Raw genomic sequence first — 25,231 nt, 5'->3', positions numbered from 1 at the left:
GGTTTCTATTCATACTGAAAAATCATGTATACCATCGTATTACAGACAATTTGGATGAATATTAAAATTAAAAAAATATTAAATTAATACTTAATAATTTTGTTAAACTGGCTGGCTAACAAAACAGGTTTTTAATTTTAGATTTTAATATCCGAGGAAAACTGTCTATAATATGGTTATTTTTCTTTAGGAAAATATTTAATTTTGACATAACCTCTGTGAACTGGAGACAATATGTGGATACTTATGTTTAGGTACTCAAAGTCTTATTACATTAGTACCCAAAGTTCTATTACATTACTACCCAAAGTTTTCTTAAATAGGTACCCAAAGTATTATTACATTGGTACTTAAAGTATTATTACATTGGTACCCAAAGTATTTATACATTGGGACCAATATAATGTGCAGTAAGATGCTGTTATAATACTTTTGGTACCACAGTAATTTACAGCCCCCAATGTCCAATAAGATGCTGTTTTAACACAAATTAATTCGGGAAAAAATCACTAAACCTATACATGATTTTAGCTGTTGTTGGAAGTCAACACATGTAGAATTGACGACCTCTACAACTACCCCCCAAATATTATTTTAGATTTATTTTGCTTGTTGGTTATACCTTATTCCTGGGTAAAATTGTTAATGATAAACTTTAGGGGGCTTGATGTCGCTTCGGGTTCTAGACCTCCCATCTTAACGCACCTTGAAACATGCTTGAAACTGTGGTGTAAAGATTCCATTTGCCCTATAGACAACCAACACTTAGATTGCATAACCTTCGTCTTAGATGTCCTCACTTTTCATGGTAATGAGCTTTACTGGGCCAAGGCATTCCTCCTACCCTCACTATTTATGTCGCACAGATGACATAGCAATAGTAGAAACCATTTTTCACATCTTTAGTTTTGACACGGTGTTAAGCCGAGATTTGAACCCATAACCCAAAAGTTAATCTGAATTATTCCCCTACGGTGAATAATTCCAACAGTAACTAAAATTTTCCAAAGGGACTTAAATTTTTCCCACGGTATGATAAATTTTCTCAGGCTATGATAATTTCAGGGAGTGCGGAAGTTTGTGTTCAAAAAGGACTAGTCAACAATGATTAATCCCCATTAATTAGATCCAATAATTTAGGAAAATGTCAAAAAAAACTCGGATTTTGCCTGAGGGCACAAAACCTCGTAGATTTTTGGCGGAGTTTTGTAGATTTTTTTTAATTTCAGGGAGTGCGGAAGTTTGTGTTTAAAGAGGATGAGTCAACAATCTTAGATTCAAAGGAACAAAAATTATCCAAAGATTTTTGGGCGTTACTAAAAATGATCTAATTTTCAAGTGATCTAACCATACAAAAAGTCTAATCCTACAAATGTTCTTACCCTACAAAAAGTCTAATATAATGCTACAAAAGGTCTATTGTTACCTCTTTGTGCAGAATGTTGGAATGTAGTGAATTTTTACCATACAAATTAGAAGATTTTTTCTTTGGAAATTGGAAGATTTTTTATGCAATAATTTCATTACCTTTTAAAATCAATTTTTCTTATTTTGCAAGTGTTGGGTAATTGTGTTCCTTAACCTAGCAAAATCTTGCAAAATCTAGCTTTTCTGTCCTTTACCTAGGAAAATCTATAATTTTGGTTGTTCTAGTTGAATTTGAAAAGGATGTATTATCTCGACATAACTGTGAAGGTAGGCACTTTTTACCAGTAAATTTTGAGGGGTAAGACAATGGAAAATATATCCATTCATGCTCCCAGTGATAATAAACAAAATTACCCCTTTTGTAGATTAAAAGTTTTGGTTTCAACATTTGGACACTCCTATGATAGAACCATTTAATCAAGTTTCAATAAAAGTACCCAAAGTTGTTAAGAAACCCAATTTGAGAGGGAGTGTGTTTATAAAACTTTGGGTACCAGAGTAATTTACTGTCCAATATCTCCTTCCTCCCTGTGTAAAGATACTCTATAATTTACTATGCCTTTTATAAGGGGAAAAATAGCTTTTTGATATTGGAGATAGATGACTTGATTTCGTATATTGATTCTTTTTAAGACTTCTTTTTTTTCCATAAAAAATATGTAGAATTAAATAAGGTCGACAACATCCATAAAAGCTAAGAAGGGCAGAAAACGAACTTTACCAAACATTAAAGTTTTTTTCATGGGGGTAATTATTCTCCAAAGAAAAGTATCTTGAGAGGGTAGAGGTCCCCCCCACACGTCCCCAGTAAACGTCTTTAGATATGACGCATTGTTAAGCTGAGATTTGAACCTATCACCTCTCCAACTATGAGCGGATGGGCTATGTGTTGAGCCACGGTCATGGGTTAATGAACAATACTTATTATAGAGCAAGCTTTGCTGAATGATAATGCTAGTCTGACTCTGTCTTTATTTTCTAGTGGTTAACAAATTAACAATGATTTATTGATTTATTGATTGACAAAATTCAGTTGCAAGGCGCGTAGCTTTTTTACCTATCCCTAATACTATCTTGTATTTATTGATATCCGGTGGATTAGAACCGGTTATCATCCATACAAAAAAGTATAGCATCGTATTATATCCAGTTTTCTATAAATATAAAAATGTACAATAATAAGATTAAACCATTTTTTAACCCGTGCATTTGGCATCTCAGGGTTAAAAAACTGGTTTTAATCTTATAATTGTACATTTTATATCCACAGAAATAACTATTATTTTATTTTTTTTAGGCATTTCTGGTTTCTGTTCTGCTTTCTTATCCTAATTTTTTCTACAAGGTTTTTTTTAGCGAAGCTACTCTATAATTCATAATGTGGCTCTAAACGTTTTTTTTGTGGGAGGTTGATATCTTGGTTTGCATCTTCCTGGGCATCCAGTATGGAATTTACTTTGACCGTCATCATACAATTATGTGTTTATTTTATCCAATAAATTTATTTTATTTCAACAAACAAAATTTTGAATCTACTTTTACGTATTCCCATCTATTTTCTTGAGCTTCGCTACTTATGGTTGGTGCCATCCTTCTTTTTTTTGTAGCAAAGCTACTCTGTAACTCTAAATGTTGGTCTTTAACGTCTTTTTGTAAACTACCGTTACTATCTTGGATTGTATTTATGGTAGATAATGGCATTTTTTGTGAAAGTTTCCAGGGATCTAAAGGGATAAGACAATGGCCGTTAAATTTATATCCCCAATGATGATAGACAAAATCTCCCTTCTGTAGATTAAAATTAGTGGTTGAAACTTTTGAACATTTAACTTAATTAACCAACCAATCAAAATTCAATAAAGTCCCCAAAGTTATTAAGCCCACAAATAAGCAAACTTTATCATAAAACTTTGGTTACCAGCGTATTAAACAGCCCATCGTCCCCCCCCTCTCTCTCTCTGGAAGATTCCCCTGACAATTAAACATCTTCAGTATATAATTTTGGTTGTTAGTCAAGTTGTCTTGCTGCGCCTCTAGAAGCATCTAGAGACTGGAGTAAAGAGGAGGGGGATGAGTCAACCCTTTACTTTCCATTATTGTTTTTGGGGGTGGGGGTGGGGGAAGGGAGTGTTATTTTTTCCAGGGTGGAGTTAATCTCCCCCAAATATTTAAAAACCCTTACTGCACATAGATTAAAATCGATAGGATAATTCTTACATGTTAAATTAAGTTTGGGTATGACACATAACCGAGAGTTAAATTTTTTTTAATATCTCCATCCTGGCGGGCACAGGATGCCAGCAAACCTGGCAGGGTCATCCAGGTAAAGAGCAAAAATATTTTTTTGACTTAAAAAAAGCATTTTATCTTAACAAAATACTAAAATATCCTCTAGTAGTACATCTTAATATTAAATACAGGTGTACAAGTCAATTTCAGGTTCCAGGTATGATCCTGCAGGTCCTGATCCTCCAGGTCTCCAGAAATCCTTAAATGGCTCCTGTGGCCGCAATTTTTGACTTAGAGACTTCAAATTTAAAGCTTAAGCTTTTCTTACATATCTACATAACGTATTAAAATTTCATAAAGATCCGCCGCCGTTTTCCCGCCGTTCGCCGACTGCGGCGGCTGGCAGCTGCCAAGTACAGCTGCAGCCGCTGAAATTTATATTTTGATATTTGAAATATAAAATTTACATAAAGATAAACATTTTCTGCAAAAAAATTTTTATTCTAGCTTCAAAAATAAAAAAATTAGAGCCGTTTGAAATTTTTAGGTAAAAAAGGACCTAAAAACAAAGGTTGTTGAATAAAAGGGTGAAGGAAGCGAAAATTGACCTTGACTTACTTTAGGTCGGAAATTCATCATAACACAGGGGACATACACAAAAAATTGTAGCCCTCTAGCTCTAATAGAAACTGAGATAACATGGGTGGGCGTTGAACGCCCCCCCCCCTCCCCGACTGATTAAGGTGCGGCAAGGGGCCCGACTGTAAGGGGTTAACAGAACCTACCCTAATGTAGAATAGATATTTATCCCATCATATTATATGCGGAGTAGAATGAAAATTATTAGTTAAATTCCATTTTTGTAGGTCCCGAGGGGCAGAAGGCCCGGGCTAACAAAACTTACAATTTAGATTTTAATCTTCGTGGGAAATTGTCTGTAATACGATGCAATACATGAATTTTCAGTATGGCTGAAATTGAGAACCAGCGGATATTAATCAGCTTTTAAGTATTTTTTTGTTTCTTTCAGGTATAGACCTTCAAATAATCTGATGTAGACGAGTGGCAAGCGGTAAAGCGCAATAAAGGGAACATGCATGTGTTTTAAAGTACTTTAAAATAATAAAATATTTTTTTTGTATTTGTACTTGAAGTTTCTATCAAGACATAGAGAATTAAAATTATTTCTTTCAAAATATTTAATTTTACAAAAAATGGATTGGATTTTATAAAGTCATGAATAATGAACAGAAACGTAATATATAAACCAAAATTAGCTCTGAGGTTTTTTTTAACAATTTGCTTCCTTAATGCATAGACCCTTTAATAGAATTTATCAATTTAATTGTTTTGGGGACGAATAAAGTAATCTTTTAATTTGAGTTTAAGGGATGGGACATTGAACTGTAATTTAAATTGATACCCAATGTTTTAAGAACATAATCTTCATTTTTTGGGTAAACACTTTGGGAACTTCTATCAATCTAGTATAAGAATGATCAACCTTTTTAAAATTATTTTAACACTTTATTATGCTCCTAAACGTAAATATATATATGTTGTTTTAACTTAGCTACTCATTTTGTATGTCTATCCGTTGTGATATGGGGAGAAATGTTATTTTCGCAGCTACTATTTAAGATAAATTGCTGATTTTTTTTTGTAAAGATGTCCCTGTATATCCAGTATATAACTTTCTTAGTCTGTCTGTCAGTCTACAAAAACATTTATAAAGGCTTCGCTACATATGGATGTTGTCATCCTTGTTTAATTATGAAATGTACATTCATAAAGATTTATATGAAATATATTATATCAAAATTTAAAATTAGTTTTCCCTCTAAAAAGCAAAGCTTTTCTATAAATTGGGTTAGTCTTTACATCCGTCCATGACGGATAGCTCGACTAGTTAATGTATTCATATTGGAAATGTCCTATTGATTTCAAACTTTGCATGATGATTCTTTTACTAGTTAAGTATATTTTCGCAGTTTATACCAACAACGAAATTATTTCGAAAAAAGTCACGAAACCTATACTATTTTCAGCTATCGTTAGGGGGCAACACATCGTAAAATTGACAAACTCTGAATCTGCCTCTAAATATTATTTTAGATTTATTTTGTTTGTTGGTTATACCATATACCTATAATCGTATTAACTGTATGATTCTAGTCATTATGTCTATTATAAACATACTGGCGGTTACGCCCCTAAAGCCTCTAGGGGCATGTAAAATGTGATCTTTTAGATCAGCTGTTTACCAGAAAATATTAGTTATGTTTTTTTTTCGTTTTCTCTTGGGATGTTGGTTGTATCCTCCCCCAAAATAGCTATGAGAAACTACCCTGTAAAGGAGATTAATATCGGGTCAGCAGTTAGTGAGATCATTTGGTACAAACAGACATACATTCTGTAACTTTATCATAAGTATAGCTGTGGTATCCGCCGAGGATAAATGGCAGACACCGGAGTTCAATTAGATTACGGCAGTGTGACAGACGTGGACACCTTACTATAGAGAAGCTACGCTTCTCTAGCATTCACTAGATAATAATCAACATCTATTTCAGTTGTCACTTTATTGAAGGTTTAAAGGATACTAAAGCTATATACAACAAACAATAACTACATGGATAGGAATAAATAATCATAACATAAAAGCATTATAATATATATACAATAGTCAGTTTGGGCAATAATGATCCCCCATCCCTGGAAAGGGTGGGGAGAATTAAGAATACAGTTAACCATAATAAAACATGACAGATTCAATCATTAATTTTAAGCATAGGGAGGGGGTCGTCAGACCCCTTCCCCAGGACTCGGGGGAGGGCAATTGACCCTCCACCGAACCCCAGTTCAGGGGTGCCATAGGCATGGCTCACGGTTGCCGAATACCACAACTCTCCCCTCGGAAGGCTGGGAGAGGGTTTCCCTACCAGACTTCCGACAGTGGTTGAGGCCTTCGGTCCGCTCCTTAGGGCTAAGATATATACAAACGATAATGATTCAATGGAATCCTAGTGGTGAGTGTTTCTCAGGGTTGGTGGGCTCCCAACGTGGGATAGAAGGCAGAGGCTGGCTTTGGTTGGACACGTTGTTCAGCGCCGGCAGGTGTCAGGTTGGCAGGTGGCGCAGTTGTTGCTGGGACAGTCAGCAGTGGGGCATGCTGGTTGTTGTTGGCAGCGGCTGGGGCACTGGCTGCCAAGTTGACCGTCTGGGCAGCGGCCTGTCCTCCTGAGGGGCCGCGGGGTCTGCCAGGGGGCGGTCCTGGCCTACCTGGGCGGTCATGCCCGCTATCGGCTGATTGCATGGACACCATTTCCTCGGCTGCTTCCCGGCCGATGGGGATGGCATCCCAGTCTACTGAAAAGTCCCGGGACTTGGCATGGGTGAGCCTGGCTCTAGCCAGAGCCTTCCTATACAAAGTTGGATGGTACAGGAACACTTGTGACATCGCATTCATGGCTGCTCGGACGCCTCCTTGTGCTGCTGCCAGAGAAATGATGGTTAGGTCCCCCAGCAGTTTGACGATCAACAACAGCAAGCACAGTATGGCTGCGCCATCTCCCCACTCGTGGATAGCTTGTCTAAATCCAGCCCAGACATCCAGGGCGGCCTCTCCTTCCTCCGCCAGTCGGTCGATGTTGTAGGACACTATCCCATGGTCTCCTGTGGCCGAACAGCTGCCTTGCTGAACGCAGGAGCCATAGGACAGGCCGGTCAGCATGGCGCTCTTATATGCTGGGAATGCCAGCAGTTGCTGCCAGTCGTTCAACTCAGCCTGCGAATACAAGCCCCCTGAACTGAAGTCATCCAAGGGCTCTGTCAGCAATTGCTTAGGCGTATCCAGCGGGGGTGGCCTCTTCTTAGGAGCGGGGGTTAACTCTATCCAGCCTTCCTCCGCGTGCACAGTCAGGGGGTATGTGGAGGAGCAGGGAATCTTGGTGGCGTGGCCGCTATACACTCCTGTCACGGCGTCTACAAATCCTGTGGGCTCTACTGGCACTTTGTCCCAACACTCCTTGTGTTCGCGGACAACATATTTGTTGCGTTGGCAGGTCAGCTGAAGCAGGACATCTCCCCTCAGTACCGAGAACGTTCTCCCCTGGACACGCACCGGGTGGGCCGGGTCTAGTTGCTGGAGCTTCCAGCAGTTGGCCGCTACTTCTTCTGCTGCTGTGCTCTTCATGCGCGTCTCCAGGGTAAACCTAATATAACCTGCGTGTATTTGGGCCTGTAGGGGGACGTCAACATCCCTGGCCGACACTCTGGGTAGCGCAGCCGCGGCTGGGTCAGCTGCCACGAACAATGCTGGATGGTTGGTGGCATGGGCCTCAAAGTCGCAGTTCACGATCGAGGTGGGGTTGGTCATGTTGATGAAAAACTGGGCTTGATGGTCAACCAGGTATGCATCCATCACTAGGCTAGGCTGGAGGCTGCGGATCAGCCTCAAGGGGCAATCTCTCCCCAGGTGGTCCCACACGTAGGTTGCTTCCCCAGTGATGCAGGACAGCTCAGAATGGGGACACTCCAGGGTCAGGTGGTCAGATTGGGACTCCACCCGTCCATCCTCTACTACGTAGGTCTCTTCCTTGACCAGCAGCCGTCGCTCCTGGAGCACTAATTCATTGCTGTACAGCTGGCCCTCGAAGTGGACGTCCTCCCCTTCACAACCCACCCCCTCGGGGCTGTTGACGAGGGCGCCCACCATATCGAGGGTGAAGAACAGGGGATGGTTCAGCTGGAACGTCAGTGGCTGGGTCTTGCCTGGCAGTGTGTAGACTCGGTTCCGGGCCAGGTCTCGGCACGTTTCTGGATCTATCTTGGTTGGCCTCATGAGGGTGGGGACCGAGGTCACTTTGAGGTGACCCCATACCCCACACCTGAATGTCCACTGGGACACGGTGAGCTGGCAACTGTACCCGGTTGTTTCCCTCACCTTGACTTGCTGCAGGACGTGTACTTCATGGCCCAGGGGCACCTCCTGGTGTAGGGGCTCCGTGTTGCACATCTTCTCTTTATTGTAAGCTGTGACGTGGGTGGGGTTGGCACAGTCCCAGCCCACCAGGACGTAGCTGGTTGTAGGCCACACGGCTGCCAGCAGGAGGCCCCACAGGACCATCCACCAGTGGGAGAAGCTTCCAGGCAACCATCTACCTCGCACACGCGGTTGGGGATCTTCAGCTCGGGTCACGGCTGCTTCTTGTGGCTGGACACGGCTGGGCTGCTCCTGGCTAGATACAAGTTTCCATTGAGCGTTATCTTTGTGCGGCCGGGGCACCCCGATACCCTCCCCAATGACAGACTGGCAAGCGACTGGCACTTGCCTGGGTGTCGGCTCCCCTAGCCCCAAGTGGTCCCTTCCCTGGTCCAAGGCATGCCCAGTGGCATGGGGCTGAAGTGCATGTGGCACAGGCTCGCCCTTACTCACGTCCCTCCCCTGCCCTAGGAACTCAGGTGCATGTGGCACAGGCAAGTCCTTATTTTCCCAAATTTCAATCTCCCCAGCCTCTGGTGCAGGGGGCACAGGCAAGGCTGGGGTTTTACAATGGCTTGGATACAACACATTTATCAAATTTAACTTATCCTAGTGTTGGGCAGCTGGGTTCCTTCGGCTGGCAGGGGGCTCTGGATGGCATGTAGCTGGGCTCTCCCTGCAGGCTGGTAGCGCTGGCTGGCTGGGGGTGACGGTTGTCACCCCTTCCTCTGGGACTGCTGGCTCGTTCCAGGACCCAGGTCTCTCGGTGGCGGCGACGGTTGTCGCCCCAGGCACCAGGTTGGAGGCTGGCTCGTTCCAGGATCCAGGTATCTCGGTGGCGGCGACGGTTGTCGCCCCAGGCACCAGGTGGGAGGCGCTGGATAGCACCCCCCCGTCATCCCAGGTGGCGGCGCCGGGTGGCGTCCCATACATCGATGCTGATGCGCTGGCTAGCGCCTCCTGCCTCTCTCGTTCAGCGGCCGCCAGGGCCTCCCCGTACACCGTCTCAGGGACGCTGGGTAGCGCCCCTCCACTCTTGCTGGGTAGGCTCAGTCGGGCAGGTTCCATCATGTTGAGGCTAAAAGGCTGGGGCCTCAGAACCTCTGGCTCGGCGATGTTGTTGGGTTGCACCAGCTCCGGCCCCAGGTGGTTGAGACTGAAGCCCAGGCCAACCCGGTTGGGTTCAGCCGCGCAGCCCAGTACGTTGATCCTAGCTGGGACGGTCCCAAACTGCGGCATCCCATCGGCTCGGTCCGCAGCTTTGGAGGCGGCTGCTTGCTGCGGTGGTGCTGGGGGCGCGCTCCCTCCCATGTGGGCCACTCTGCTGGGCTTCCCTGGAGGGGCACCCTTATCGGCGGTGCGCCTGCGGCTGGCTACCTGGGCCCAGTCAGCTCTACAATCGGCCGCCGTGTGACCGTCATAGTGGCAACGCTCGCACTTGGCAGAACGGTCACGGCGTGGCTGGGCGCGTCTCTCCTCTAGGCTAACTTCCACAGGCGTCGGGCAGTCTCGAGCTCGGTGGCCTCTCCCCTGGCAGCGGAAGCAGCGACCTGGAACCTTGTCATCTGGAGCAACCTTCCCCATCTGGTGGAGACCCGGAGCCAAGGCGCCAATCTCCATTGGCTCCGAATCATCATATTGGGGCAACTGGATGCTGGCAGATCCAGTCAGCCCGTCGGTAGAGTCCACTAGGCACACACCTTCCTTCAGCTGCTTGGTAATCATGGTGACGGTAAACATGGCCTTTCATGTCCCATCATGATGCGTTTTACATTAGCGTTACGAATGCCACGATTTAATTCGTCCACCAACAACTCGAGATCCTCATGGCTGTAGGCGTCCCTATACAAGGCACACTTAGTGGATATGTATGCCTGTATAGGTTCTGTCGAGTGTTGCTTGTAATCCCTAAACGCTTGTTTAAGCGTTTGGGATTCAAAAGCAGGACGAAATAGCATTTCACACTCGGCCTTGACCTGCTTGTAGGTCAAGGCTTGGCCTGCCTCGCCAAACAGATGGGACGCCATTTCTGCCACTTGCCCTACCAGTGACAGTAAAAGGGCGTTGCGGCGGTTGAGGGAGTCATGGGGTGGCACGCGGTAAGCCGCCCATGACATCTCGAGTCTGCGGATATGTGAACTCCAGGATTGCTTGGGCGGTCCTCTATACTCCGGCAGGTTACTCAGCATCAGCTTGCGGTACTCGGCTGGAGCCGGCTGAGGGTCATCCTGGAGCCATCCTGGGGCTTGGTCGCCTCCTGGAGCTTGCGGCTGTTCCATCGGGTCAACGGTTCAACGGCGGGACACAAAGTTATACAGTAATAAAATGAATGGTTTGTCACTTGAGGCTTTCTAGCCTAACAGCCAACACTGTTTTTATCACTAGGTTGGTAGTTTAGTTGCAAAGGTATAACTTAGCTGTACTTATCACTAGTTGGATTCTGAGGTTGTACTCGGGGGAGGGCCATTGACCCTCCACCGAACCCCAGTTCAGGGGTGCCATAGGCATGGCTCACGGTTGCCGAATACCACATAGCAACGACGGAAGGAAAGACAAGATAAAGTGTCCCATGGTGCAGTGGTTAACGCACTGCACTATAGTTGAAAAATTGCGACAAACGAACATTATCACTTGTAGAGTGTTAGAACTGTGTAATCAGAATAAAAATTCGCAACAAAATTGGTTAATTATATCACATCAAATTTTGATGTTAAAAAAGTTGAAAATCAACATGTTTAAAATTGATGTTCGGTCATTCTGGTAACGATTATTGAGTTGCTAATACAGAAATCTTAATGCAAAGTTTGAAATCAATAGGACAATTCCAACATGCCTAAATCAAAGAAAAAAGCTATCCGTTTCGGATGGACAAACCGACCCTAATTATAGAAAAGCTTCACTTTAACAAGGATTTAACAGCCATATGTTGCCTAGCACACTAACAATTATCAGGGAGGGAGGGGACATTTGGCTGTTTATTACACTAGTCCCCAAAGTTTTATAATAACGTTTTCTTATTTATGGATCATTTTTACTGAATTTTGATTGTTTGCTTCATTAGGTTGAGTGTCAAAACATTTCAATTGTAATCTACAGAAGAGGTTATTTTGTGTATCATTAAAGGAGACTTACATTAATTTATCGGCCATTTAGATCCCTGGGACTGCCCTGCCTAATCCGCCAATGAAACGGCACTTAGATGTACAGCCACACCCTCAAGAAGACAGCTAAGTCAAGTAGCAGTTTGGAGGGAGGAGCCAGCTTAACCCAGCCAAATATTTTTTTTTATGACATGTATATATATATATATCAGTATTGTTTAGACATTTAAGCAGTAAAGATAGATTTATTAAAACCAACTGTCGTTTACTTGGTAGCGTAGCAGCTTTATAAAACTGCTACTTTGAATCAAAGCTTTCCTTGTCCCACCGAACGTTTCCACGGGTCTCACGTTAATCCGCACTGCAGATTAACCAATAAAAATCATGGAGGGAGGGGGCATTTGGTTGTTTATTACACTAAACCCCAAAGTTTTATAATAACTTTTTCCTAACAATTTGGGAACCTTTGATAATTCTGATTTGTTGCTTCATAATGTTATGTTCAAATGTTTCAATCACTAATTGTAATATTCTACAGAAGAGGTGATTTTTTGTACTTTTTTATTATTAGGATCAATTTATTGGCCATTGTCTTATCCCTTCTTATCTCTGAATAAAAATAACAAATGCAGTTTTCAGATAAAGTATGTAAATAGGGAAAAAAACAATTTACTTTTATGATTTTGACCCTTTTTTAAAAAACGACGCAACAAAAGAATTTTTCTTTTTATGAAATATAACATTAATAGTAGATATTTTTGAAACTAAATCAATTTTATATGATTTGTAATTCTACTCTACATAAATACATTCTTTTATATAATTTTTAATTTTTCAAATCTTCCCCTGTCATAATACCCACGCATATTCTATATCTATAATAGTTACACTACTTAAGGATAGGTCAACGGGAGAGTAAAGATTAAAGTGACCGTCTGTTGCTTTAAGATAGATACGACTTGGTGTATCGTATACAGATATATATGTTTAAAAATTTACAATTGATTGAAAAATTTTCATCAAACATTACATTTACTTATTAGTTTTTATTTTTTTTTATTTTTCAGTAAACACAAGGGTTTAGTGGCTAGGGAGATCTTTTGGTACAGACAGACAAACAGAGATCTCTTTACTTTAGGATTGGTTTTGAATTAAACAAGGATGATAACATCCATAAAAACGAAGCACTGAAATCGAAGGACAAACAGACATAATTAAACACTTGTATATTGTCAACACTGAATAATCAGAATATTAATGCGTAAGAGACGAAGAAAAATTGTAAGTAAATTGGTTGAAAAACTGCTAGATACAGGATAATGTTTATGGACATACTTACATTTTTAGGACTTGATTTTAGAGTTGCTTTGCTTATAACATTATACTTTGTTGTCCCAGGAATCAGCATACAAAAAATCAAATCAACCAGATGATTAGATCACATAGAAATTTGTTGTAAAAAATGTTTAAAATGGACGTACGGACATTCTTGCAATGACTACCCAACCGACTTTGACCGGACACCACGACCGACACAGACCAGATATCCTAATAAAATCAACTCTTGCCGACGTATAATTACTAAACTTAAAAAGTCATGAAGTCACAACTCTCTATCTTACCTACTAAAAAAATGACATTGAAAAAATAGAGGGGCGGTCAATATGACCCCTCCCCCTCGATCTGTAAGGGTTAATCAAACCTAACTACTAAAGGAATCACCATGCAAAGTTTGAAATCAATAGGACAATTCTAACATGACTAAATGAACAAAAAAAAAACTATCTCTCTTTGACTGACGGACGGACGGGCTGACCCTAATTATAGAAAAGCTTCGGTTTTAAAAATCAGGTATATCAATAAATGTGAGTTATACATAGTCATGGCTTGATATTTCCAACAAATTTATAGGTTTAACAACCACCATAAAGGTGAAGCTCTGAAACAGTACAATAAATGAACTTGTAGAGTGTCAGAACTTAATAAGCAGAATATAAATGTATCAAAGTTGAAACAAAATTATAAATTTTGTTGATAATTTGTAAGGCTCGCTAAATTTTTTTTGTCAAAAATTCTTAAAAATCGCATTCAAAATCTACAAAAATGAAATAAAATCACAAAAGGGTTATTAACATAAGATTTTGTTTAATTTTTGTAGATTTTAATGCGATTTTGGAGGATTTTTCACAAAAAAAAATCTAGTGAGCCTCACTTATTTTAGTGAGGCAGTGACCCAAAAAGTTTTTTTTTTTAAATCCACCTAAAGATATTTTTATGACAAAAATTATTTACTAAGTATATTTGCGATTACTTTTATTTAATGAAATCTTCTAATTTTTAACATGTACAAAACGGCCTGTTGTATTGCATCAAGATCCGTGACAGATCTATATAGGAAATAAACGTCTATAATCGAGCTCAAATTCTCCAAGTAAAGAATGTTAAAAACTCATAGTGCTCCAATAATCCCTATTAAATTCTTACTGACCAGAACGATAAGACCCATTATTCTACTTTTAGCATCATTAATTCAGTTTTTTTAATTCATGTTGCTATTTGAATAACATTGAAGTATTTGATTTCTATTCATAACACAGAAAATTAAAATTTATAATATAGTAAATCTAAGAAAACTTAGTGTTAATATAAATTGATTCGTGCGACACTCCCGTAATGTGGTCTGATATTAAACTAAACATTTTAACCCTTTCAGGACGAAAATTTGAAATGAAAAATATTAGGTTATATTCTTTAAAGAATGTTAAAAAAATGAGGCAAAACGTTATATCATGTATTGTTACATTATATATAGATAAAACAAAAAGTTACTGAATAGAGAGAGAGAGAGAACGAGGGGATAGAGAAAAGAGAGAGAGAGAGAACGGGGGGATATATATAGAGATAGAACAGGGGGATAGAGGGAGAGAGAGAGAGAGAGAGAGAGAGAGAGAGAGAGAGAGAGAGAGAAAGAGAGAGAGAAAGAAAGAGAGAGAACGAGAGAGAATTAGGGGATAGAGAGAGAGAGAGAGAGAGAGAGAGAGAGAGAACGGAGGGATAGAAAGAGAGAAAGAAAGAGAGAGAACGAGAGAGAATTAGGGGAGAGGACATAATAGTTTCAAAAATTTTATTGTCGAGTTTGAATTCAATAGGACAATTCTAGTATGGCTAAATTAACAATCAGAACTATCTGTTAGGGATATTCGGATGGACAGACCAACCCCCACTGTAGAAAAGTTTTGCTTTTAACAAGAAATAGATCATTAATATTATACAATCCCTTTTCAAACTTACCAATAAATGAGGTCCATACTGGCAAGCTATGTTGGGAATATTTACACAATTTTTCAGCTATTGATTAGTAAATGAGAAAATAACATTTTCCCCTAATCCTATTTTGAATTTTAAATGAGATTCGCTACTAAATAACAGCGGAAAATGAATTTTGCAAATGTTCCATTATAATCTTGATAAAAAATGTAATCCAAAACAAATATTTTAGCTATAGGCGTACATATGTGCATTGCTTTCCAAAAAAATAAACCTTCTATATTAAATAGCAGAAGGGAAAATAAACATTTCTCCTACAGTAATTTTATTTATTTCAGAGCACTTAAGACAGAAAGTAAAACTTTTTAAATTGACTTCGCTACTAACATTTAACAGAAAGGATGACAAAATCCATAACTATAGAAGCTCTTGAATTAAAAAAATAAAAGGCAAAGCAAATGAAAGCAAAAAGGGTGCACAAAAGACAGACATACTGAGTAATGATACTTAGTGGTATTTGAATCTTTACACAAAAAATATCTTTGATTAAAGCTGGGAAAATTATTTAAGAGCATTACCGATAGACCGACAGACAATATTATTCTTAGAGTATACATGCATTGGTCAGCAAACATAAAATAAGCCTTCTGTCTTAACCCTGAATTCTTAATACATCGGATTTTATACCTTAATATTTGCATCAGCCTTCTACCTTTCCAGTACGGATATTTAATATTCTCAAGAACATTACAGACCAGTGAACAACGTGAGCTGTAGGCTAGTAATTATATAATTGGTACACTTTTTATATTGTTCTTAACTGTTAAAGGAATCATCATGCCAAGTTTGATAGAATAAGGGCAACTCTAACATGCCTGAACTAAAGATGAGAGCTATCCTTTTTGCACAGACTTACATACTGACTAACCCTAATTATAGAAAAGCTTGGCTTTTAATAAAAAAATAATATGCCTATATTAAACACTAGCGGCTTTGCCCCTAGCCTCTAGGGACTTTGCCCCAAGAGATGATCAAAAAAAAAATTTTGTTTTGGGGGGGAGAGTTGCCCCCCCCCCCCTGACTTTTTAATTTTAGTTAAAAAAAAATTTTCTACAGCGATTTCTCTTCGGAGGGTGGTGGTACCCTCTCCCAAAATAGTTATAAACCTTCCAGAGACCTATGAGAAGCTACCCTTTTAGGAGAGCCAGATTGGTTTATTGGTTAGCGAGATCCTTCGGTACACAAAGACAATCAGACAGTCAGACATCCTGTTACTTTATTATAAGGAGTACATTCATTGAGTATTTTCATATCTTTTAAATTGATATATTCCAATGATAAAGTATGCACTACTAACATTAGTTGAGTACACACTTGAAATCTATTTAACCCTTAACAGTCGGGCCCCTTGCCGCACCTTAATCGGTCAACGCCCCCCCCCCCCTCTTTTATCTCAATTCCTATTAGAGCTAGAGGGCTAAAAGTTTTTGTGCAAGTCCCCTGTTTGATAATGAATTTCCGACCTTAAGTAAGTCAAAGTCAATTTTCACTTTCTTCACCCTTTTATTTAACAACCTTTGTTTTTAGGTCCTTTTTTACTTAAAAATTTCGAACGGCAGTAATTTTCTTATTTTTGAAGCTAGAAGAACAATTTTTTTTGAAATAAATTGCTCTTTATCTTTCACACACAGAAAATGAGATAGAAAAAACCGGAGGGGGGGGGGGCATACAACTTCTCCCCCTTACCGTTAAGGGTTAAAAGAACAAAGCCACTCTACAAGGCACTTCAATTCCACAATATTCCAATAATAAAGTATGCACTACAACGTTTGTTGAGAATCTTCATTGATTCTTATAATCAAATCAATATAAACACTTAACCCTTACAGATCGGGGGGGGGGGGGTCATATTGACCCCCCCCCTCTATTTTTTCAATGTCATTTTTTTGTAGGTAAGATAGAAAGTTGTGACTTCATGACTTTTTAAGTTTAGTAATTACACGTCGGCAAGAGTTGATTTTATTAGGATATCTGGTCTGTGTCGGTCGTGGTGTCCAGTCAAAGTCGGTTGGGTAGCACCAAAATTAAAAAAAAATTCTAAATAAATCTTAATTTCTACATTATGACTTTGTATATAAGGTAGAAACCTAAAATTTTTTTGGTGAATATCAATGACCTTATGAGAAAAGTGGTGTTATGACCGTTTTACCGCACCCTGACCGACTTTATGACCGATTTTTGTCCGGCTTTTACTACAGACATATATCATGAATATCGTGGCTTCTATTACAGCTAGAGACCTATAAATTTTTTTGGTAAATCCTTAAACAATAATAAACAGATAAAAATATTAATTGGCGCCGCCAACCGCCGTTTTACCGCAGTAACTGCCGAAAATGGCGGTTTCCGTTATTTTCCGTTTTTTGGCGATGATCAGAAAAAGTAATTTTTTTGTTATGAAAAATAAAAGTTCGTCCAAAAATTTGGTCATCCTAGCTGCAAAATTGGCCGCTCTACAGCTGTTTTAAAATTTAGCGGCTGGCCGCTAAAAAGCGGCCTGACTATTTTCTCTAAAAATACACATAAACCACCAGAAAAAAATTTTACGTCTTTATCTGTAACAGAAGCCGAGATAGAGGGGGGGGTCAATATGACCCCCCCCTCCCCCGATCTATTAGGGTGGGAATAGGGGCCCGATCTGTAAAGGTTAAAAGCAAAAAGGGTATCTCTATTGAATGAAAGAGGAAGGTGGCAGTAAAAAGCCTAAAACCATATTAATGTTTGAATATTAAAATATAACATCATTAAGGTATATTATCCAGGACCCTTATTAAGTTTCTATAAAATGGAGTAATCCATTAGTTTAGTCGTTGAGATCTTAATAGACATACAAAAAAACTCTAGTACTTTTTAAAAGCTAAGCTTTTCTATAATTAGAGTCCGGCCACACCAAAGGGTTAGTTCTTATCAACTTTAAACTTTGCAGGATGATTCCTGTTACAGTTAGGTACGATTTATAAAGGATATGATCATCATCAAGAATGTCCGTTTATGACTTTTTACCATTCATCTGATTTTGGAATATTGATTCATAGAAAAACAAGGTATAATACTCAAAGCTAAGCATCTCCATGATCAAGTCCCAAAAATGTCCCTAAACAGTAATACATCTGTATTTTATATTTTTCATCTCATTTAATACAATTCTTTAGGTATAAAAATTATTATTCTGCTAATTAAGTTCTGAAAAGTTTATATCCATAAGAAATATCCTTAATCTTAGGAGCTTTGCTTTTATGGATATTGTCATCCTAGTTATAATAAGATAGAAATGACAATTCAGCATGAGAATACCAACACTTAAATATAATAGCCAACATCTATCAAATCATATTAAAAGTCAAGGATTGATTATATCCATAAAACCTTTTAGAACATATAAAGCATCTTTTTATGACTTAAATTAAAATAACTCTTTCAGACTATTAACTGACAGACAAAGTAAATTAAAAGTAGCTAAACTAGTAAACAAATTAAAATTATAAGTAAAAAAACTTTAAAATCTAAACATTCTTATTTTGAAAATCATAAATCATACAATAATCAATTTTTGTAAAAAAAAAAAGGCACAGTTTTTAAAAATACAGATGTTAAAGCATTGTAGGTAATCATTCTGTTGACCCAAAGCTGTTCTGTTCTGAAATAATTGTTATATTAATTAATCAAAATTATATTGGAATTAATAACAGATATACGATATAGACAGATGGACTGGAAATCTTCATAGATAGATATAGAGAAGCTAAAAATTAGAAAGAGTTTTTTTGTCTGTTTATTGAGATTTTTGGATTAGATATTTTGAGATAGGCAATTAAGCAAATATATATATAAAGATATGTTTAGATAAATAAATATATATATAGATTATAGATAGAAAGGAAAAATCTCCTGTCTTATCTGCCTTATAAATTTAAACAGTTGTAGGTTTAGAATTAAGGATTATATAAGAGATATATTACTCATATAGTTCACAGATTATAAGATAACAAGTATGACAACATGTATAAAAGCATAGCCCTAAAACAGTAGGACAAACAAACATAAATACTTGTAGAGTGTCAGAGTTGAATAAGCAGAATATAAATGTATAAGTCAAAACAAAACTATATATAGATTTATTTTTGTCTAAATAAACAAAAAGAACAAACTGTTAGAGACATACCAAGCCAAATTATAGAAAAGCTACACTTTTGAAAAGGTAATTACTAGATGTATATACAGATAAGTAAAAAATGGATATAAAGATGTTCAGATCTGGATCTTTAAATCATTTCAATGGTGCGTTAAATCGGAGTGCGCTGAATTTCAGCCAATCACAGCACGGCATTTGGTAAAATGCTGTGCTCTTATTGGTGGAAAGTTGGCTCACCCCGATTTGGCGCACCATTGAAATGATTTAAAGATCCAGCTCAGGTAAGTTAGTATATAAAATTAATGGACTTTCTTCTTTTTAATTCATCTCATCTATACATTGAATGAAGGCACTAATATAGCTAACCCTTTTGTTCTTTATATTTATATCAATGTTTTACCTTGTTATATTGTTGTTATTCTGACTTTACTCAATTTCACTTCCTTTCTTTGCTCCTAAAAAAAGGTTTTAACTTTTAAAATCTTTTTAAATATATTTTTTTGCAATGAATTGTTAATAATAACATCTGGTGGCAGTGTTTTTTAAGGGGGGGAAAGAAAAAAACCCACAAAATCATCAAAACCATCCCAGGAATTTTCAACTCAATTAGTTTAGTGGTTATCAAAGGACCAATCAAAAACTTTATTACTTGTTAGTCTTTATGACCAAGATTCCCCCCCCCCCCACCCTGTTCCTCATTTTTGCAATAAGGGTGGATAAAACCCTCATTACCTCTGTTCTGCATGCCTATTGAATAAACTAATGACTATTTTTTCAATAAATTCATTATTTTCTGAACCCAGCTCCTAAGAACCCTCCCCCACCCTTAATCTATTTCATTAAAAGTGACCAATAGAAAAAAATCATGAAAATTTGAATGAAAGGATAGCTATACTTATAATTATAGGCTTACCATTTTCTCTAAGTATATCTCCTATTTCTCTCTTTCTTTTCATTCTTTCTTCAGTGTCCCAAGGATGTTCTTGAAGAGCCTCATCCAGAGCTGTGTTCCCTATCATATTTATTGATTATTTAATAATACACTTATTAACCCTGTCAAAATTTTGTCAAGTTAAATGATAATAGTCAAGTAGTCATAATATGATTACAATATTATTAATATTGTTAATATGTCAGCAATATGACTTTTTATTAGTTTATAAAGTTGGCATAAACTATATTTGAATTAGACATTTAGAATCAAAATGTTTCCAGATTTGAGAGGGTAAAAATATTATATCGTAGTTTAAAAGAGAGAGTGAGAGATGGAGAGTTAAAAAGAAAATAGATAGATAGATAGATAGGTAGATAGATAGATAGATATATTTATAGATAGATAGATAGATAGATATATAGATAGATATATAGATAGATAGATAGATATGTAGATAGATATATAGATAGATAGATAGATAGATAGATAGATAGATAGATAGATAGATAGATAGATAGATAGATAGATAGATAGAAAGATAGATAGATAGATAGATAGATAGATAGATAGATAGATAGATAGATAGATAGATAGATAGATAGATAGATAGATAGATAGATAGATAGATAGATAGATAGATATATAGATAGATAGATAGATAGATAGATAGATAGATAGATAGATAAAAAGATATATAGATAGATAGATGTATATAGATAGAAAGAACATACTGTAACTAAAGATATACAAATAAAATATAATAATATTATGTAACTAACCATCATTATCTTTATGGTTCACATGAGCTCCATGTTCTAGAAGTATTCTGATTACTTCTGTGATTCCATTCTCTGCTGCATGCATAAGACTTGTCTGACCTAGACATAAATATGTTAGTTACATTATATATTCTTTAGTTCAGAGTATAGTTATAGATATACAGAGAGCAGTGTAAAGAGATAGATAAATATATATATAGATAGATAGATAGAATAAACTAAAGATATACTATATAGTTTAATAATATTAAGTAACTAACCATATATATCTTTATGGTTCACATCAGCTCCATGATTTAGAAGTAGTCTGATTATATCTGTGTATCCATACCGTGCTGCAACTATAAGACAGGTCCATCCTAGAAATAAATATATTAGTTACATTATATATTCTTTAGTTCAGAGTATAGTTAAAATATACAGAGAGAGGTATACAGAGATAAATATTTAGACTATAGATAGATAGATAGAATATACTAAATATACACTATATAGTATAATAATATTATGTAACTAACCATCATTAGCTTTATAGTTGACATCAGCTCCATATTGTAGAAGTAGTATGACTGTTTCTGTTTTTCCATACTGTGCTGCAACCATAAGACTGGTAGCTCCTAGATATAAATATATTAGATACTTTATATATTCTTTAGTTCAGAGTACAGTTATAGATATATAGAGAGAGGTGTAAAGTGATAGATAGAAAGAATATACTAAAAATACATTATATAATTGTAGTATAATAATATTATGTAACTAACCATAATTATTTTCATGGTTGACTTCAGCTCCATGTTCTAGAAGTATTCTGACTACTTCTGTTTTTCCATACCGTGCTGCAGCCATAAGACTTGTTTCACCTAGATATAAACATATTAGTTACATTATATATTCTTTAGTTCAGAGTACAGTTATAGATATACAGAGAGAGGTGTAAAGAGATAGATAGATAGAATATACTAAATATACAATATATAAATGGTATAATCGTATAATAATATTATGCAACTAACCTTTATTATCTATATGGTTGACATCAGCTTCATATTTTAGAAGTAGTCTGACTGTTTCTAAGTTTCCACTCCTTACTGCATGAATAAGAATTGACTCACCTATATATATATATAATAGTTATATTAGCTCAGAGTAGAATTATAGATATACAGTAATAGATATGCAAATTTATCCTCTTTTAATTTATTAAAGTTTGATTGGTTGGATCATTAAGTTGAGTGTACAAACGTTTCAAACGTTAATTTTAATCTACTAAAGTGATAATTGTATTTCATTATATGGGTTGTACATCAATTTATCGGTCATTGTCTTATCCCTTTAGATGAATCCAATGATTAAAGCTTACCAACAACGGCTGAAAACAAAATGTTGATAAAAAAAAGCAATTTCAGACCAGTGTGCAGTGATTAAAGCCTACCATAATAATTTTTCTCTTCAATATCAGCTCCAGCATCCAATAACTTGATAACTTCACCAGTAGATCCTGTTTCTACTGCTTCTAATAAATCTAAAAAGAAATATTTGTCAATTGACATTTACCTTGTGGTAATAGGAATCAGTTTTCCAAAATCAGATAAATAGGATAATTATATCACTTAAAAGTGACAAATCTGAATAAGCAGAATATAGATGCATAAGTCAAAACAAAATTATAAGTAAATTTGTTGCAAAACTGTTTGATTACAGTACACTGTTTAAGACATTATAAAGATGCTAGATTATAACATTGTACCTTTTTGTAATAAGAATGAGTTTTCTAAAAACCAAATGAAAAGCATATTTATATCACTTAAAAATTTATTGCTTCTCTTTAAATCTGAACAAAATGATTTTTAATTGACTTTATACCTTGTTGTAATGGGAATCAGTTTCCCAAAAATCAAATAAATAGAATAACTATATCACATAAAAATTTAATCACATAAAATGATTTGTAATTTAAAGAAATACACAAGGATGACAACATCAATAAAAGCAAAGCTCTGTAAAGGTAGGACAAACCAACATTAACACTGAATAGTGTCAAAACTGAATAAGCAGAATATAGATGCATAAGTCTAAACAAAATTGTTAGTAAATTTGTTGCAAAACTACTTGATTACAGTATACTGCTTAAGACACTATAGAGATGCTTTGCTTATAAAATTGTGCCTTGTTGTAATAGGAATCAGTATTCCAAAAATCAGATATTCATAAGATATGAAAATTTAGTGTCAAATATAATTAAAAATCGACATGTTTTAAATGAACATAAGTACATTCTGTTAACGATTTTAAAGTTGCTACTCTTTCCAAATCGTACCTAACTAATACAGGAATCACTATGCCAAGTTTGAAATTGATAGGACAATTCAAATCTGACTAAATTAAAGAAAAAAGCTTACTGTTATCTGACCGGACTGCCTTAATTATACAAAAATTGTAAATTGTATATTAGTAGAAAACTGGTTATAATACGATGCTATACATAATTTTTCAGTATGGCTGAGAACCGGTTATTAATCCACTGGATATTAATTGGTTTTGAAGCAATACTGTAAAAGTCATTTATCGCATCATATTATAGACAGCTTTCTGCGGATAGTAAGGCTGAGAACCGGTTCTAATCCACCAGATATTAATCGGTTTGAAAACTTACCTAGGTTAGAAAATGGTCTTGAAAAGCTGCAACCCACATACAACATAAAACAAACCTAAAAATATATTACCAACATCATACAAGGGTAAATAAATTAATGTACATCCCCAATGATGAATCACAAAATCCTCCCAAGAAAAAATTTATTTTTTATATTTTTAGAACAAAATCTAAAGTTTCAACGATTGTCAAAATCTACCCCTCCCACCCTTCATCAAGCGACACTAGAGGCCTCTAAGGGCGTAGCATCTAGTTGAAAAATAAATAAAAAAGTTGGTAATCTTTATAACACATAGCTTTTCTCAAATTATGGTCTGTGCATCTGTCAATTTGTACGTCACTTCATGGTTAACTTTTAGTTAATTTATGCATGTTAGAATGTCCTATAAATTTTCAAACTTTGGATGATGATTCCTGTAACAGTGCAATTAGGAAAGTTTAAAAATTTATTAGACAAACAAACACACCAGGGATTGCAAGGGATAAGACAATGGCCGATTCCGTCTGTAGATTTACAATGGTTGAAACGTGTTGACACTCAACTTAATGGACTAATCAATCAAAATCTACAAAAGTTCCCAAAATTGTTAAGCCAATAAATAAGAAAATGTTATTGTAAAACTTTTGTGGACTAGTGTAATTAACAGCACATTGTCCCCTCTCTCTCTGATTAGACATACAGACACACACTGTGTTACAGAGCAGTTTTGCTACTAAATTTTGTTAACTCACTAAGCTTAGTTTATTCATGTTAACTTATCAAAAGTCTATAAGTAACTAAAGCACTTGGTTCATTTTGTGTGTGTGTCTGTGTGTGTGCATCTGTATGTGTGTGTGTGTGTGTATGTGTGTAGTGTGTTCTGTGTGTGTGTGTCTGTGTGTGTGTATCTGTATGTGCGTGTGTGTGTATGTATGTGTGTGTGTATGTTTGTGTGTGTGTGCATGTGTGTGTGTGTAGAATCTTGTCGACCTTGATAATTAAGTATTTTTCCCAGGGATGGAGGGGACTTTGAACTGTTTATTATACTAGTCCCCAAAGTTTTACAATAACGTTTTCTTATTCATAGGCTCAACAACTTTAAGGACTTTTATTGAATTTTGATTAGTTGGTTGATTTAGTTTAATACACTCATTGTAATCTACATAAGGGATTATTTTATGTATCATCATTGGGGATGTACATCAACTTATTGGCCATTGTCTTATCCCTTTAGAGCCCTGTATTTTTCCAGCTTGTACTATGTTCAGTGCCACCAATGAAAATTTGTGTAATTTACAAAATTACAAAAAAGTGTAATTCACTGAATTAATTTCCTCAATATAAAAAACACTAACGGCTACGCCCCTACAGGCCTCTAGGGGTACTTGGGGAAGGGGGAGTTTAATTCAATAACCCATTTTTTTGGAGGGGAGGGGGGGGGGTAAATTTTTAAAAATAGTTAGAAATATTTCTAGGACATGTGTGAAGCTTTCCTCAAGTTATTGAGATCTCAAGCTTCAGAAAAAAATTAATACTTTATATATATAACTTTGTATTATAGATAAATAATGGCTACGCCCAAAGAGGCCTCTAGAGGCACTTAAGGATGGGGGAAGTTGAATCCTAAAACCTTTTTTTAAATTCATTTTTTTTTTATAACGTAAAAAAGTTTAGGGGGGAG

General features: G+C 36.8%; 2 protein-coding genes across 2 annotated transcripts in view; both read right to left on the bottom strand.

The window, feature by feature from the left end:
- Positions 1–18,564: 18,564 nt before the first annotated feature.
- The window catches only part of LOC145307421 (uncharacterized), a 47,999-nt gene continuing 41,332 nt past the window's right edge, over positions 18,565–25,231 (bottom strand). Inside the window, exons 22-25 of the mRNA XM_080149855.1 lie at positions 20,915–21,013; positions 20,115–20,213; positions 19,602–19,656; positions 18,565–18,706 (exon numbers count right to left, since the gene is read on the bottom strand). Coding sequence (XP_080005981.1) covers positions 19,628–19,656; positions 20,115–20,213; positions 20,915–21,013 — 227 coding nt within the window. The 3' untranslated portion in view covers positions 18,565–18,706; positions 19,602–19,627. The remainder of the gene's footprint in view (positions 18,707–19,601; positions 19,657–20,114; positions 20,214–20,914; positions 21,014–25,231) is intronic.
- LOC145307513 (uncharacterized) lies at positions 21,170–24,349 on the bottom strand. The gene is made up of 7 exons (XM_080149970.1): positions 24,303–24,349; positions 23,571–23,625; positions 22,350–22,439; positions 21,931–22,029; positions 21,679–21,777; positions 21,433–21,531; positions 21,170–21,273 (listed from the first exon to the last, which is right to left on the bottom strand). The coding sequence occupies exons 1-7, from the start codon at positions 24,318–24,320 to the stop codon at positions 21,170–21,172; spliced, it is 564 nt and encodes a 187-aa protein (XP_080006096.1). The 5' UTR covers positions 24,321–24,349.

This window comes from Acartia tonsa, chromosome 15 (assembly GCF_053477335.1).
Source record: "Acartia tonsa isolate MP-2025a chromosome 15, ASM5347733v1, whole genome shotgun sequence".
In the NCBI taxonomy this organism is placed as follows: Eukaryota; Metazoa; Arthropoda; class Copepoda; order Calanoida; family Acartiidae; genus Acartia; species Acartia tonsa.
This window is presented reverse-complemented; position numbering and strand designations above follow the sequence as displayed.